General features: G+C 43.6%; 1 protein-coding gene across 3 annotated transcripts in view; it reads left to right on the top strand.

Moving 5' to 3' along the window:
* The window catches only part of sema6e (sema domain, transmembrane domain (TM), and cytoplasmic domain, (semaphorin) 6E), a 185,146-nt gene that overhangs the window by 161,922 nt on the left and 5,724 nt on the right, over positions 1 to 17,500 (top strand). For 2 of the 3 annotated variants that reach the window (XM_063199711.1, XM_063199713.1), the window contains one exon: positions 7,759 to 7,953. In XM_063199711.1, the coding sequence (XP_063055781.1) occupies positions 7,759 to 7,953 (195 nt within the window). The remainder of the gene's footprint in view (positions 1 to 7,758; positions 7,954 to 17,500) is intronic. The other variant, XM_063199712.1, reaches the window with a different exon arrangement.

Below are 17,500 nucleotides of genomic sequence, written 5' to 3'. Positions count from 1 at the left end.
ACTGACCACCAAGCCTGTCTGATTCCATGACTCACTGGCTTCGAAAATGCTGCCCTCTCATATTTTTGACCTGGAGGGAGGGAGGAGGGATAGCGTGTATAGGGGGTCTATTTTTTCTTACTCCATTGTCCAAATTTTTTTAAAGTCTTGGATTCCTTGCACCCTGACTTTATTATGACTACAGTATATGGGTAGATGACGTGACGTGTAAATTTTGCTGTCGCAGGCTCTTAAAATTAAGTAAATTCATGCTTTCAAAATTGTCAATGCTTTAAATGATTAAACTAATGTCGTTGTTGTGAAAAGGTAATGTGTAATAAATCCAGAGCTTAAATAAGTATACTTAATTTTGAGTCAAATGTCACATTTGTCCTATAGTGTGACTGAGGCAAGCCTGGTTCTCCATATTAAAACATTTTTAAATAAATAATCAAAGCTCAGTCATTTGTCTAAATAACCCTGGCATGTTTTTCAAGGTGTCTATTTTAGCAAGTGGCAATGCTTAATTTTTCCCCTGTTTTTCTGAGACCGTATGGACTTGTGAAACTTTGTCGCAGAAAATAATGTCCTGTGGTGTGACATCATATTTTTGGTTAATTCTGTGGATAATTATCTATTGTTGAAGCTCCAGCGGTACATAAATTGTGACTTTAGACCCTTAAGAAGTCAATAGCAAGGGTGGATTTTAGATTTTTCTCTCAGAGTTCTTCAGTCAATCAATTATGTTTTGCTACCACAAGATGTATTAGTTTTGTAGTCCTTTGGTGTGACAGCCATAAAATACATTTTGACAATAGTGTATATTTTTCATATTTTTTTCTTATGTAGATGTATGAAAATGCATCTTACTAAAGGTGAAATTGTATTTCAGTTGGCAACGGCATGGCTTTAAATTAACTCAAAAGCTCAAAAGTCCTATGGTGTGATGGTAAAAGTCCTATGGTGTGATGGTAAAAGTCCTATGGTGTGACACTTTGGAGTATCACACCAAAGGACAAACAGGTCACACCAAGGGACTAGATATTTGAGAAATAGCTTTTAAAACAACTGGTAGTACATATATTTTTTTGTTGTTGTTTGACTAGATAAATATTGCATATTCAAATTACTTATTCCTTTATTGGCCTTTGGAATTTATACTTTGATGCATTGTTGATGAATATTTGCTGTTGATTTTAGATACTGTCAAATGATATAAAATGTCATTAATGGGGCTTTGAAACCATAAAATATAACGGTAACAGTGAAGGAAAGATCAGTGAGAGAGTATATAGAGGAGTATAGATGAATAAAGTATGCTGTGGAGAGCTCAATATACAGCATAAATGTGCTGTCCAGCTTGAGATACCAAACAGGCACTGGCCACTACAAACTACAGGTTCAATGTTGTGACAGTCATAGCATACCTACAAAAGTGTGATGGTCATGCCAAGGTCACACTTCAGTATGAGTCTTATGAGCTCTGCAGGTTACATTCAATGACCGCATGGCTGTCATTAAGAGTTACGATAGGCTGATAATCGACGATTCGAAGACTTATAAGTGTAAAGTGTAGGTCCATATTGACATTATATTATGATCAAAAGACAAAATAATCATGTTGATATATTTGTTTCTGGCTCAGTTTTGCATTTCTGTCCTTTAGCGTGACATGAATGTCCTACGGTGTGACATGTTTTAAACGCTGAAATATTTGTTTGAGCTAAACAATATGTTTGATAAACACTGAATATTGCATTAGGGAAGAACAAATTATCGTCCCTGAAAAGTTAGTATAAATTCGGACAATTTTGAACATTTAAAAGAAAGATATCCCTGTTTTTCCTCGAAGGTTTCTAATAATCTCACTTCTAATGGGAAAAAAAAATACTTAAATGGTAATTTCTCATTAAATTACGACTTTAAAAAATTGCAATAAATATGAAGAGTGTAACAGTGTTCATAAAACTCCATCAACCCATTTCTACATTACTTAATATATTTATTTCTTAACATCACACCAAAGGACATATTTTCAGCAAATTGCTTTATCAACGTAAATAAATAATCAATGAATAGACCAACATTGTGACCACTTGGATTTTTTGAAAGATTAATTGCTGCACTACGTAGACATATACTTTTTTCCCTCATAAACAATGTTTTGTGAAAAAAATGTTTTTTTGCTGCCTATCCGTCATCTACCCATATATGTATGTAGCAGAACGGCAAATGTAAGGCTTTTGTATGTTACTTATGTATTCAAAATTATCATTCAAAATTCAAAGGCATTAGTCAACAAAAGGCAAGATATTGAAGGTTTTCATTGTTTATACCCATGCTCTCATTCTTTTTAATCTCGTGGGAGGTTGGAAATGAGAGTATATTTAGAAGAACAACAACAAGAGCAGCAACAGCAGCAACAACAAAAGAGCAAGTACATGGACCACTTGATTTGTCATTGCAGAGCTGTTAAATCCAACCGGGACGACTGAGGTGTGAAGAGGGTGTGGGATTGTTGACAGCTAATATCTGGCATGCGTTAGCGCTGTTTTGAGATGAATGTGTAAGGACACTTTTCTCTTTTCTCTCTCTCTCTCTCTCTCTCTCTCTCTCTCTCTCTCTCTCTCTCTCTCTCTCTCTCTCTCTACCCCCTCCCTATCTCATGTTCTCTTTCCCTCTACACCTCTCTTTCTTTCTACATGTCTCTCTCTCTCTCTCTCTCTCTCTCTCTCTCTCTCTCTCTCTCTCTCTCTCTCTCTCTCTCTCTCTCTCTCTCTCTCTCTCTCTTTCTTTCTCTCTCTCTACCCCCTCCCTATCTCATGTTCTCTTTCCCTCTACACCTCTCTTTCTTTCTACATGTCTCTCCTCACCCCTCTCCTGCTGTTCCGTGCTGTTCAATAACCTGATGTGGTTGAGAAGCCGTCCGCAGGCTACCTGACTGCTTCAGTAGCTGCCTGCTTGTTGTTGTTACTGTGGTGCTAGTGGCAATGAATTTGGGGGGGGGGAGTTAGGGGGTGCCGGGGGCGTTGGGCACAACTCTGCACAGCAAGAGCTCTGGCTTGATGAGCCTCCCTACTGATTAATTTGATTTCTCTTTTCTCCTTCTCTCTCTCTCTCTCTCTCTCTCTCTCTCTCTCTCTCTCTCTCTCTCTCTCTCTCTCTCTCTCTCTCTCTCTCTCTCTCTCTTTGTGTTCCTGTGCCACTCCATCAGCCTACTCCAAATGAGCCGAGATGAGTCAACTCACCTCATTTTTTTCTCTTCTCCTTTTCTTTTCCTTTCATTTTTCATGATGGTGGGGGGTATCAGGAGGGAGGGGGTGCAGGTTAGTAGGGTGAGTTGTCGTGGTGTGTTGTGATGTTTGGAGGTGGAGAGATATACTTATTTAGCCCCCCCACCTCCACCACCACCACCATCACCACACCCACACCCCTAACTGTCTTTCCTCCGTGAAGAAAACAAAGCCATTCACATCTCCGAGCTGTACAGCAATTATTTCCTCGCTGACAACCCGCAACACCCACGTGGTACTGTGCTGGTTGTGGTGGTTGGGATGTAGCAGACAATAGAAAAGCAGCTCTAGTCGCCATGGCCAGTGACAGCTTTCTCGGGGCCCTGGGCAAACTCATCTGAACAGGCCCCTTCCTCAATACATACCTGTACAATGTTATGGAGAACCAATTCTGGGCCCCAACTTCCAAAGGCCCGAGACAACTGACCTGTTTGTCTTGCCCCCCTGTCAACTGGCTTGCCAGCGGCAGCTGAGAGTTGCCACTTTCCCTTCATGTGTAGCGTGCGGGTATGCGGAGGAGAAAAGCAGCCAACTGCATTCTCTCCTCCTCCCCATTGTTTGTGCAAGCCACCCCACTGAGACTGCTACACAAGACAGACAGAAAAGAAGAGAGAAACCGAGTTGGAGAGAGAGAGAGAGAGAGAGAGAGAGAGAGAGAGAGACAGAGAGAGACAGAGACAGAGAGAGACAGAGAGAGAGAGAGACAGAGACAGAGACAGAGAGACCCCACTGAGAGTACTACATGAGACAGACAGAGAGGAGAAAGACAGAGAGAGAGATGAAGAGAGGGATAGGAGCGAGGGAGGAAAAGAGAGGTGAAAAGGGGAACCGAGGCTCGCTCCTCGATTTCACTCCCATCACAGCGGATTGGAACAGGGGGATGATGGTAATTCAGGGGGCTAATAACATAGCCCTGCAGCTAACATCCAGCATGCCAGCTTTGGCCTCCCCGTGGTGGGTGGCGTTCATTTGCCGGGCACAGATGGCGTCCTGACAGGGTTATTTAGCGCAGTACAGCGCAGCGCTCGCCGGCTCTGAGACCAAAGTGGCCAAATAGAATAGAATGAGGTTTCTTTTTTCGTTTCTTTTTTTTCCCCCACTCCAGTATTTATTATGACGGCCCGGAACCTTTTGTATGGCGGAACACAGTGTCCATCACATCACACTGGTGAAATGCCAAGCCCTGGGGGCCACGTTGCCTCAGACGAATCACTGGTGGAAGTCAGAGTTAAGCGCTGGAAGATGAAAAATCGTGTGTGTGTGTGCGTGTGGTGTGTGTGTGTGTGTGTGTGTGTATGTGTGTGTGTGTGTGTGTGCGTGCGTGCGTGCGTGCGTGTGTGTCAAAGTGAAAGAAAGAAAGTAGAAAACTCCATTACTGTGCCTCAGATTTCAAGCATTTGAGCCCCTGGTGAGGTCTAAGGCATATTGAGTTGTGTTTGCAAAATGTAAAACTGACAACCATTTCTACCTACCTGGTCTTCAGTCGTAAAGATTGAAAGTGTACTTAAATAAAAGAAATAATTTTTTTTGTAGTCGTCCGCTTGCCAGATGCTTTTTCAGACTTGCCCAAGACCTGACCTGGATGGACTGAAGGAAGGCATTTTTTGCTGTTTGCTCTGCTCAAAGCATAAGGCCACACCAATTTAATTTGTTGGTTCTCGGATTTTTTCAGGAAAAAGTTGAAGCGAGAGGGCGAAAAAAAAAAAAAAAAATAGTCGTGTGGTAATGCCACGGATGTAATAAGGGGACTGTTATGTTATACCACCTGTATATCAGCCTCACATGGACCTCCAAAGGAAGGTGCAAGACAGGCAAACACCTGGACATGGAGAAGGACAGTGTAGAAGGGAATTAAGGCAGCCAAATAGACCAGGCACAAAATTAGCTCATAGGGCAATTATTATATTAATCTGGTTTGAATAAACTGAGATGATTCAACAGTCTGAAACCGCAGTCTTCATTGAACAAGACAGCAAATACAGCATTGTGACCATATCAATGGAATTACAAGCTATAAAAGTACAACTTTAGAATGTTAGACCACTTACAACAGTGACCAACAAGCACAAGTCCCAAAATCAATAAAATAAAAGACCAAAAATAATGTAATCTCACTCTTCTTTGAGTACAGAATGTGCACAAAATACTACTAGTAACAGAAAAAGTTACAGTAATTAAATTTTAACAAAACAAACAGTCCAATCTGATTCAGATTCTTGACTTTTTCTTGGCACTTCAGGGCTCCAGACTAACTTTTTGCACTGGTTGCACTGGTGCGCCTACATTTTTTTTTAGGTGCACAGCACACAAATGTATGTGCACCCAAATGTTTTCACCACCCCATACACACACGCACCTCAGCTTTAAAAAATAATAATTAAAATAATAACAATAGCAATAATAATAGCAACAACAATAATAATAATTATTATTATTATTATTATTATTATTATATTATTGTTGCTATATTTTAAAAGACCTGGAGCATTTCATGTGCTATAGGCCTAGACTAGTCTTCCAAATGTGCTCTTTATAAAAGACATGACAGTAGGCTACCTAACTAACACATCTTGACTACAAGCAGTTTGGCTGGTAGAAAAGACCAAATTAGTAGCCTTTTAGGCAGTATGTGTTTGACTAGTAAGATCAACATACCAGCCTTTTCTGCAATAAGGCTACGCACACGGCACAAGCACAGAGTTACAATATGAAGATAGATGGATGGATGGATGGATGGATGGATTTTTTTTAACAAACCCTGCTAAGATGTCATGATTTTTAAAATCATTAGACACAAATTGCCTAGCCTATGTTTACAGTGGAATCTGAGGTGAATTGGGTTTTGTCTATTTCCCCGTTTTTGAGCGCTCTCCCTCTGCATAATGAGTGTGGTATCTTAGCAAGCGCTACGAAGACACGACAGCACTAGTGCGCTCGCTCGCTCAGTCTCTCTCTCTCCATCTCTCTCGCTCTCTCTCGTGCTGTTATGTATGTCTCGAGGTGCATGAACGATGCCTTGCCGAGTATGTAGCCTGCCCTAGTCGCTATCAAAAAACTCTCACAGAAGTCCCGACAGACTAGCGCGTCACCTGTTGTTTGGCCAGCTCTGCACGCGGCTGAAACGGGCAATTATCCGCACCCGTCTGCGTTTTTGTGTGGCAATGTTTAATATCCGCTCAAGCCATTTAGTTTTTTCCCCGTGATTGTGACTCTCTCGTGTTTTAAAATATCCTCAAGTCATTTTGCTGTTTTTACCGTGATAGTAACTCTCTCGTCCGTTGCAAAACTCGCCTGGTTGAGAACACAAAACTCGCTGGCACATGTGAACTCGGATAGTTGAGCGAAGTCGAACATTCTATTCTGAAACGTCGGGCTGCCTGTGAACGAGGAAGGGGGAGAAATTAAGCTACGGGTAACCCGGGGGGTTGCTTCCTCCAAGCGGGACCATAGTTGTTGTTTTACTTTTTTAAAACTGCTATCCCACTCCACTAATTCCACTAAGAGCCATACTGTGTTTCGCCGCTGCTACTGCTAACCCACAGGGGCTTCAACTTTGTCTGTAAAACCATTTGAATGTAACGCGTTTCCTGATTCGCTAGTCGTAATCGGCATGTTGAAAGGAGTGGTTTTATTGGTTCTCTACGTCACATGACCTCCAACTACTAAAGGGACACCTCTCCGTTCATGAAAACATGCAGTCTTCGGGTTTTTTTTAAGCGATTTCATTTTTTGGGGTATTGAAACTGTTTTTTTTTTTTTTTTCATTTTGATACAAAATACAAGCGGCGAATCCGAGAACCAACAAATTAAATTGGTGTGGCCTAACCATTCTTAAAAAAATGTGCTAACTTTGATTCGAAATATTGGTTATGCTCACACATTTGTCAAATGTATTTCTGTAACAAACTATTGCTATTACAAATGCAGTTTTATACCAACCATTTTCCTGTACTGTATTGATGTACTGTATTTGACTGTTGTGTCAGTGGGGGAGCCTGTGGGAGTCTGTTCATTGTTTATTATTTAATGTCTGTGCTTAAAGTGAAAGTCTGTGTGTGTGTGTGTGTGTGTGTGTGTGTGTGTGTGTGTGTGTGTGTGTGTGTGTGTGTGTGTGTGTGTGTGTGTGTGTGTGTGTGTGTGTGTGTGTGTGTGTGTGTGTATATTATTAAATGCCTATGCTTTAACTGCAAAGTCTGTACGAGTTCAGAGAGAGCTGTCCAAGTGACTCATGTCTGGAGTGGTTGCTACGACTGCATGATGTTTTCCTTCACAGCAACTTGTGATCTGTCCAAGCGCAGTGGATCAATTGCTCGTTATTTACCTAATAGTGAAATGATCCAGAGGTTGAACTCGCTGTGCTCAGGTTTGTATCCGAACGTATTGCTTACATATGTGGATTTGACTGACTGGTTCCTCTGTCATCCCCCTTACCCCCGTACCCCCACTACCCATCCCTGTCCCCCTCTCCCTTCCAAAACAACCGCAGGCAAGACCACCCCCACTACAACCGCCAGCACAACCAGTCAGGCGGCAGCAGTGATCCCCAAGGTGCCTGGTGACTCTCATAAAGGTACAGGGCCCGAGGGGCACCCCCCTGCAGTGGGCAACCCCGTGGGCAACCCCGTGGGCAACCAGGGCACCCCTGACTCTGACTCTGAGTCTGAGGCCATCAGTGTGGAGGGTAAGGAGGCCGGGGGGAGCGGGGCGTAGAGAGAGAGCGAGACGGGCAGAGGGGGAGATATGGCGCCCGTCTGCCCTTATCCCAGACCCTTCTGACCTACTAGACAACCTCTAGATGCACTGGCTACTGTACTAGTCTATCCTGTCCCTTTCTTTGTGCTGTACTGGATTTTGCACTGTTGAGCCTAGCGCTTGCTTGCCTCACGTCACCTCACACTCTGATCTAAGGACTAACACTGCTGTAGTTGCTTGTTGGCTTTCCTTTCCTTTATGACCAACATTGTGAATGAAAGAATGACACATATAATATTCATTATTAATTATTGTTATGGTGGGTTACTGTTACTACAGTATCGGTTATTTGATTTTTATAAGGAGTTGCATTAAATTCTACCACAAACTCTGCTTACAAACACACAATCCGATCTGCTATCCTCCACCACAGAGATAATATCTTCAGCACATTCTAATGAACAGCCCAGATGTTTGTCCCAACCTCACAGTTATCCCTGACTGACCTTCATGGCGGATTTCTGTGTTTTATGTTACTGGTCATGTTTTTTTGTGTGTCTAGAGTAGTGTTTACTGATACCTCCTTTCTCTTGTGCCTCCAGTGCTTGTGCCAAGAGGTGATAAATCTGGGTGCACAGGGGCTCGAACCATACAAAGCAGAGCCAGTTGTGGTAAACATGACCATGATGCGCTTGCTGTTCGATAGCAGTGAAAAATGCTAGCCGTAGATAGATCGCCACGTTGCCCCAGACGCCAGATGGCGAAGCCGAGTGAAATCCATTTCAGCAGACAGACATTGTCACTGCCACTTGCACAATAAAAGTGCATCAAAGAAGAATCTATGCCCTGGCAATGTGATTTGGGCTGATGGAGTGCTGGACTTCTTTTTGCCAGAGCACTTTCCCACTTGTAGACAGCTGAATTTGTACTCAGAAAAACTTTAAACTCTCCCCATTTGCAGACAACTGATTATAGTGCGCAGAAAATCCTGAGATCCTTCCATGCCTGCCAGAAGTAGATTTAGAGTTATGTTAGAGTTAGAAGAGAGTTAGTTAAGTGATCCCTAAGAAATTACAGGTGAAGGAAATCATGGTAATTGTGTTTCCTGTGCTTTAATTTGTCATAGACCGCTTGACAGGTTAGGATCACTTAATGTATTCATACTACATACTAGTATTCATAGCTAGTAAGCACTTGTGTCACGATTAGTGCAGATGCTCCGCGAGCCACAACGATGCTTGTGAGGAGATTTAGAATGGAGCCACTATGTAAAGACAGATACTTGGGCATAGATGCGCCTGTTCTGTGTAATTTTGTTAAGTGTCCACTCAAGGTTAAATAGAGCGCTTTCCATTAAGGATTTTCATCCACTCCACTGTGCGACAAGAGCGAAGTGGGAGCCTGGGCACTTTTTTTCCTCCAGTAGAATGAAGCATCCAGAACATAACAATGCATGGTATCACCCACAAGGTTCAGCTTGTGAGTGGAGCCCCCCCGGTGCACAGGTCAATGCTACGGTTGGCCCTCAAGTCCTGCCGCAGCAGCTATTTTAAACACAGTAGCACCTTGCAGGTCACTTGCAAATTCAAGGTTGTCCCAGGAAGTGTGCAAACGAACAGAGATGATTTGTCTGGAGAGCGAGGCTAGATGCATTGATAATGGGGAACGAGCAAGCGGGGCTCGAAAACTCATTAAAAGACTGCGCGGGGAGACCAGCTAATGAACTCGGTTTGAACTTTCTCTCGTCAAGGCAGTTTGGGTACTGTGGGGAGCTATCATGTTTTTTTCCGCTGGTTATTAATACCTCGGCAGAGTATAAGAACCGCTGCTTCGCTCTCAAAGATTTTGCCGACACTTTTTATCCCTTCCCTCCCCCCGTCCCATGAGAATTAGACGACAAGGCATCTGTATTACTCTCTGTAACTACATACAAGTGCGGCATTTGCCATAAGATGTAAAAAAAACCCCTCTTTCAGTTCCACAACAAATCCAAGCGCTGTGTCGGTTGTGGAAAACGAATATTTCGGATGGACCTTAATGTCGTTTTTAGTGAGTCATATAATTGGGGAGATTAATTTGATGGCTCATTGCAGACTTTAGGTGACGCATACCTCATGGTGTTTTGCTTAGATGTAACAGCCAGAGAGCTGTCGTGCTGTCGTGTTCATTCATGGAAGGTCAGTGAGGTTTTGTTTTTTTTTTCAAGAAAGAAAAGCATGATCCAAAACCATGCAGGCACACGAGAACTAAAACATGACCTCATACTCTATTTGCTTAAACACAGAGGAAGAAAAATGTTTCGTCATTCAGGAAACACTTACTAAGTTTTGCCTTTTTGAGGCATTTCTCATACAGTCCAACAAGACCCTGACAAAGCCTCTCTCAATACGTACAGTACATACACTATAAACTGTTAAAATATTACAAACACAACATCTCAGAAAAATAATCCTATTGAAAGTCAGCTAAGAAACATGTCATGAGTCTTTTCACTCCGCTAGGCCTAAGCTCACAGTGCCCAGATCCATGTACACACAGACTGTCCTACCTTAGTCCTCCCAGCCTCTCTACCCTCCTCCTTTTCCTTCCCATGATGCCTGTGGGTGCCGACGAGTCTCCTTTTGCTGCTTAACCTGCCTGTTGTAGTTTTTTAAAACTAATATGAGCTACCTCCTGAGTTGAACCCTCCTCTTATCTGAACCCTCCTTTTCCCCCTTCAAAGCTCATCTGTCCTCCCTCTGTTTCAGTGGCTTCTATGAGTGTCCTGCACGCGAGTGGTTTGTTTTGGTTTTTGGTTTGTTTGTTTTTTTCCCTTTTAGATATCTTCAAAACCTGGTTCCAGGAGCACCAGATCTGGTCCTACTGAAACTGGTTTACTTTTTCCTCATGCATGACATATCCAGTGGAGTTTCCTTTACCGAATGCTTGTGCTTTGATTCTTTGGAATGGAGCAACTGTACCTCTGGAGTTATCCCACTTCCTCCAAAGTTGAATACCGAATGTTCCCTTTTCTGTTTGTGTGTATAACATGCTGAGCTGTGTGGGTGCGTGTGCGTGTGCGTGTGCGTGTGCATGAAATGTGCATCTGGAAAGGAAAGAAAATGGCGCTCCAATGGCGCCCCGAATGTGGCTAACAAATGCAGCATGTGTGATATTGTGATATATGATGTTTTCACAGGATGTCAACGTGCCTGCCAAAGTCCAAAACAAGACAGTTAATCACAGGTTAAATGGCCGTGTCTTGACAGCATAAGATAATAAACAGAGACAGGCATGGAAAATAGGGGAGGAGGGGACAAGTTGTGAGTGAAAAGCCGCACCAAACATTTCTATTTAGCCGGCATGTCTTTACGTGGGCACACCTCAAAGAGATTTCAATTGGCACTTGTCTCAAGTGAGAGCATGCCGCTGATTTGATTTAAAGAGAATCCATGATTAAATTCATTCGCTCCATTCACGTACTCCGACATGCTCAATTACTAAGCAGTGTGATGGTTATTACGCCCACCGTGGCTATTTGAGTTGTCAAATTATTTCCCAGGATTGACATTTTCCAAGGTGAGCTTGCTCTCTCTTGGTTAATATGTTTGATACAGGGTGAAGGGGAGGGCTGGAAATGAGGTGGGATGTGGAAGATTCGGAACGCTGAGCATCTTTTGCCCAAATTCATTTTCTTGATACATCTGAGAACACCCCCCCCCACACACACACACACACACACACACACACACACACACACACACACACACACACACACACACACACACACACACACACACACACACACACACACACACACACACACACACACACACACACACACACACACACACACACACACACCTCCATCCCAAATCTCTTCTCAGTCTCTCCGCCCTCCGGCTGCCACACAGCTGAAAATAAATTCCGGGCATTAGTTGGGAGTTTAGCTTGTTTGACTCACAGCTGCCGCACAATAGGCTGAAGTGTGCGTTAATGGGCGAGAACGCTGTGTGAGGCAAGTAGGCTTTCAGGCGCGGAGAAAGGGAACTAATTAAGGTATTGAGGATTGCCTTCATTTGACACAAATGAACTCTATGACGTCTTCAGTGTTAATGGGTGGTGGTGGTGGTGGTGGTGGTGGGGGGGGGGGGGGGGGGGTGCAAATCATCAGTTGACTGAATGAAACTGTCCAAAAAAAAAGATTAGCGAAGAAAATCTGCAAGGGCTAAATACGTCTCTATCAATTCATCTAAATCTGTGAATCCCCAAGAGCTCGGAGGACAGCTGATATATTTTGGTGACGCATCTTCCTGCAGGCCTCAAAACTTTCATCTGAACCGCCTGAAAAGCTCACCGGCCTAAAAAGCTAAAGCCATACACACACGCTAATGCATTTGAACCACACCATTCTATCTCTCGTGTTCCTTTGCCCTAGTCAGTACACCTGAGACATCAACCAGTGTTTTACAGGCATAGCAACACCCACACAAGCCAGAAGCATAAACGCACAGAGAGACACATGAGCGAGAGGCGAAGTGAAGCAAAGCAAAGCTAAGCAAGTTGTCAAGTTCTTTTTTTGGTCATTTTTGGAATTCGGTGTACAGTGTATAAAAACACACACTTTCACACTTATTCAACACAGTTTGGGAAAAGAAAAAAATGCTCACGAGTCCTTAGCCTCTCTCTTAGCCCTTTTTTCCACATGGCCTGTCTCCAATTAGTTGGAGGCAGCAACTGACTCCAGAGCCGTTTTTTGTTGCATTTTCACAAGGTTATGTAATGTGAAGTTGCATCTATTTTTAACCTTGTGGATGCGATCAGTGTTTGGCAGAGTAGACGAGCGCCTTAAAAGCACAGAGGAGGAGAGGAGAAGAGAGGACAAGAGAGGATAGGAGAGAGATAGAGACAGAGGCGCATGGCTGAGACTGAGGCAGAGGCGTAGCGTCGTGCTCCACAGCTGCTTCAGAGGGGAGAGAAAGGCTGCAAGCCCGGCAGCCTGACAGCCTGTCAATCACACAGCCTCCCTCTTCTTACTTTCACTCCGTCTCTGCTTTTTTCTATCTATCTTTTTTTTTCTTTTGTCCGTGTGAGCTCCTGCTCAGCACCTCATTTTCTTTGTCACTATAGTGCTCTCCATTGTAGCATCTTTCACTCTTATTTTTTTTTTGTCTTTTTTCGCAGTCATGTGCTTTTTTTCTTTTATTTGCCTCCATCCCCATCTCTTTTGTTAACATTACCTGTTTTGCACTGTCTCACATTTGCTCACTCTGATTTTTTTTCTCTCTCCATGCAATGATTTGTCTCTGCCTCACTGTTCAATACTCTCCTCTTCTCTCTCCAGAATCTTTTTCATCCTTTTCCTGTGAGTCTTTCTGTAGAGTCCCATCTGTTTGTTTACATTGTAGCAGAACCACGCATGTACAAATTGCTTCGTCCCTGTTGTGTTCACACTTTGGGACTATTTTAAGATAAAGTACAAAGGCAATCAGCATGCTGACAAAATATGTTATGTGACTTTGTTATTCATTTTTTTTTTATTTACAGGACTATTCTTGCATGCATACACATAGTGAGAAAAGTATCACATAGTAGGTGAAATTGAATCTGTTTTTTAGGAAATCTTTTGGGAAAATAATAATGTTGTGTGGTCTATAACCAGCAGCTGTAATGGACAATTTCTAGACTTTTGAGATCACAAGACCCTTATTCAAGTCATAATGTAAAAAGTAAAACAGACACACACATGAACCCACCTTTCTCTACATAGTAATAGATGGACTCACTGATTTCACTCCCCAAAGATCGAATAGATTTGCCCCAGTCTGTCTAACCATGAAGAGGAAAAAAATAATCTACTCTGTTGTGGGGTATCACTTTCACTGTGACCAAGGCACCATATGTCAACCACACGCACCCTTTACAAGAACCCCAAACATATTTTGACAGGCGCTTCGTGGCAAGTGGTATGATTTGTAAGCCTCCTGTTGGGCGCCCCCACCCCATCCCGACACACCGTCTTGTGAGTCATCCCATGTGTGAGTCCTTAGCTTGCCCCCACCACCACCACTGCCAAACCAGACCACCCCCTCAAATCCTTGCCCCCCCCCAGGGCCTGGACAGAGTGACTCACAGGCTCAAGAAGCATCACAACACAGCTGCTTGTATACCCAGTCAGACTCTCTCTCTCTCTCTCTCTCTCCCTCTCTCTCTCTCTCTCTCTCTCTGTCTCTCTCTCTCTCTCTCTCTCTCTCTCTCTCTCTCTCTCTCTCTCTCTCTCTCTCTCTCTCTCTCTCTCTCTCTCTCTCTCTGTCTCTCTGTCCGGGAATCACGCGAGGCCATGTGCAAAATACTTCATGGCTCATCTAACCCCCACCCAAACTTTCTCACTGAAAGCACATTGACTGCCTGCCTTACAACTTCAGTTCTGCGGAGCAGTTTTATAATGTTTGTGTGACAGCGGTGCGCACAGTTGCCTGCTAAGCACCTTTTTTTAAATGGTGGTTTATCACCCCGGGTATCGACCCATCAAAACTAAGCAGGCAGACACAGCACACACACACACACAGTCTCATACACACACACACACACACACACACACACACACACACACACACACACACACACACACACACACACACACACACACACACACACACACACACACACACACACACACACACACACACACACACACACACACACAGAGAGACTTTCACTTTAAGCACAGACATTAAATGTCTCTCTCTCTCTCTCTCTCTCTCTCTCTCTCTCTCTCTCTCTCTCTCTCTCTCTCTCTCTCACACACACACACACACACACACACACACACACACACACACACACACACACACACACACACACACACACACACACACACACACACACACACACAGAGTGAATGCTTATGATGACAAACATGACTACCTTCCTATCTGCCTGGAGCTAATGAGCTTGCAGCGAGTGGAAATCTGGTGAGCAATTAAAGATATGGCACATACACACGAGTGGGATGGGAGGAGGGATGTTCTTAGGACTATCTTTTGACAGGCTAGTTATGGCACACAAGGGTTCAAGCAAGGTAAAGCGGCCGACGCTAATGAACACAGTTCGCTTCCTGTCATCAGACTGTCGTAATGATGATGATGATAATAAAAAGGACAGCAAATGCATCTCATATGCAGTCCGTCAGCTAAAGGCATACCATTCTCCCACTGGTCCATTCTTCCCTATGACTGACTGAACCCAGGAGAATGTTGTGTTATATAATACGTGTATAGGAGAACTGTAATGCATGGTCTGGGACAGTTTCCAGAACATCGCTGACTGATACTGTCTCTTAAATAAATAAAGAAAGAAAGAAAGAAAGAAAGAAAGAAAGAAAGAAAGAAAGAAAGAAAGAAAGAAAGAAAGAAAGAAAGAAAGAAAGTGTCCTGTCCACTAGCACCAGAAGCGGCCGGGCCCGGGCCACTGTTCCAGGCCAGGCTGCAGTGATTAGTGTGATCTCCATGTGTCTTTCTGACACCTTGCTCCAAGGCTGCGAGATCATAAAAAATGTTTCTAATTTCATTCCTGGCGCACCAACAGAAAACTGCTTCAGGTGGGCCACAAAACACCCACAGTAGCTAGCTCTCCGTTGCGCAGTCGTCTCATTTCCATATACCGTAGCCTACCGCCAGGCACTGACGGCGGTGTGTAAAAGATGGAATACCCTGTCCGCATTTGCATGGAGAAGCCCCTTAGCAGCCTGCCATTTGCAATGTGATCTGCCCAGGGAGCAGCTCTTTCCAAGCAACTTTGTGACCCACATAAATCTCTCCATCAAATTGTTAGTCCCTTTTTCTTCCGCTCTCTCCCTCCCTCTGTCCTTCTCTCCCTCTCTCCCTCTCCCCCTCTCGCTCTATCCGCAAGCCTGGAGGGGGTGAAAATGTGCCTTGATTGATGTTAATTTCCCAGCACTCCACCCTCTCTGCTTACATAAACAGTCAAAACAGAAAATAGCATTGGAAACAAAAAGCAAGGCAGGCGCTCCATCCCACAGTTGGAGAACTCATTGAGTGTTGGCCTCTGCGCGTGGGCACTAATGTGTTTATATTGATGCCGGGAGATAGATTGTGTCTGTGCGCGGCACGCATATAGACTTATTATGGATTCATAATTGTGTTTTTGCATGCGGCTGCAGTAAAAAAAAAGAAAGAAAGGAGCCCTATTGCAATATCTATCCCCCTCCCCCCCTTTTCAAAACCCATAACATCCCACCCACACTGTGTATATATTTGCCTCGGCGGAATGAAGCTTCTCTCTTTAGTGTATGTCCCATCGGTTAGAACAGACACATAAAGGGCTTGCGTCATTCATAAGCATGGCGTAGGGTCATTAAAAGACTAATTAAACAAAAGCACTTTAGATGGATATTTCTATATTGTGTTGGTAGTATGAGTCCATTTATTGCTCCTGCTGGTTCAAACTTTATTATTATTATCTCTCCAGAAGCTGCCCATTAGATATATCCACAGTTGCTATAATTAACCATTCACATTTATACTGCAGCTAGATATTACTAGAACATATTGAAACAAATTAATATGTAAGGAACAATTCATTGTGGAAATTCAATACGATTAGATGGCGAAGAGAATTTTCAAAAATCAAAGCACAGGGTTTGATGCATGCATGTAGGTAGAGCCTCCAAGCTCCAGCATGCATTTGTGCAGAGAAGAGACAAGAGTTATTTTTGTAAAAGTCGGTCTCGTCTTTTCCCGAGCTCTTTCCTTTCATCTTGACATAATTTCTAATAATCATCATCACAGGAGCACACACTAAAGGGGGGGGGGGTGCATTATCTCACATCAGCCTTCTAACCTGCCAGTGCCCAGCCATTACGGGCACAAATTATCCCATTGTGAACACCTGCAATTTGGTCCACCTTCACCAGCCATCTCCGGGAAGCTGTCATGTAGGCGGGAGTGACTGAGGCATGGCACCAGGGAAGCTGTGAGGACAAGTGGGTCAGTTGTACAGGGCACAGAAAGTGAACCCAGAATTGGGCCCCCAATACATTGTATGTATTGAATTGGGGGGCCTTTTCAGATGACTTTGTCCCGGGCCTGGACAAAGCTGTCAGCGACACGGCCTGACACTGCAGATGGTTGAAGCTCTTGCTAATGAGACCTAATTGCACGAGGTGCCATTTGTCAAATATCTCCTTCTCTCTATTTCTCTATTTCTCTATTTCTCTCTGTCTCTCTCTCTCTCTCTCTCTCTCTCTCCCCGCAGTTTTGATACCATTAGGCAAATATGTTGCCTTAGCGATTTCTCAAGGTCTCCTTAGTTCATGCTGTCCCCTTTTTTCCATGTCTCTCTCTGAGGATCCTTGTCAGGTGTCATCATTAGCAAGATCTTTGAGAATATCCTTGCCGTTGAACCTCAAGGACATACCCATTTTGGATGATGTTTATTTTTTGTCACCCATTAGTAAATGAGTGTGATGGCTTTGGCTAAGTCTACAACACCAGATGCTCTTGCACAGGAAGCAGGGGTGACACTGCCACTTCCAA

Source organism: Engraulis encrasicolus, chromosome 5 (assembly GCF_034702125.1).
Source record: "Engraulis encrasicolus isolate BLACKSEA-1 chromosome 5, IST_EnEncr_1.0, whole genome shotgun sequence".
NCBI classification, from domain to species: domain Eukaryota; kingdom Metazoa; phylum Chordata; class Actinopteri; order Clupeiformes; family Engraulidae; genus Engraulis; species Engraulis encrasicolus.
This window is presented reverse-complemented; position numbering and strand designations above follow the sequence as displayed.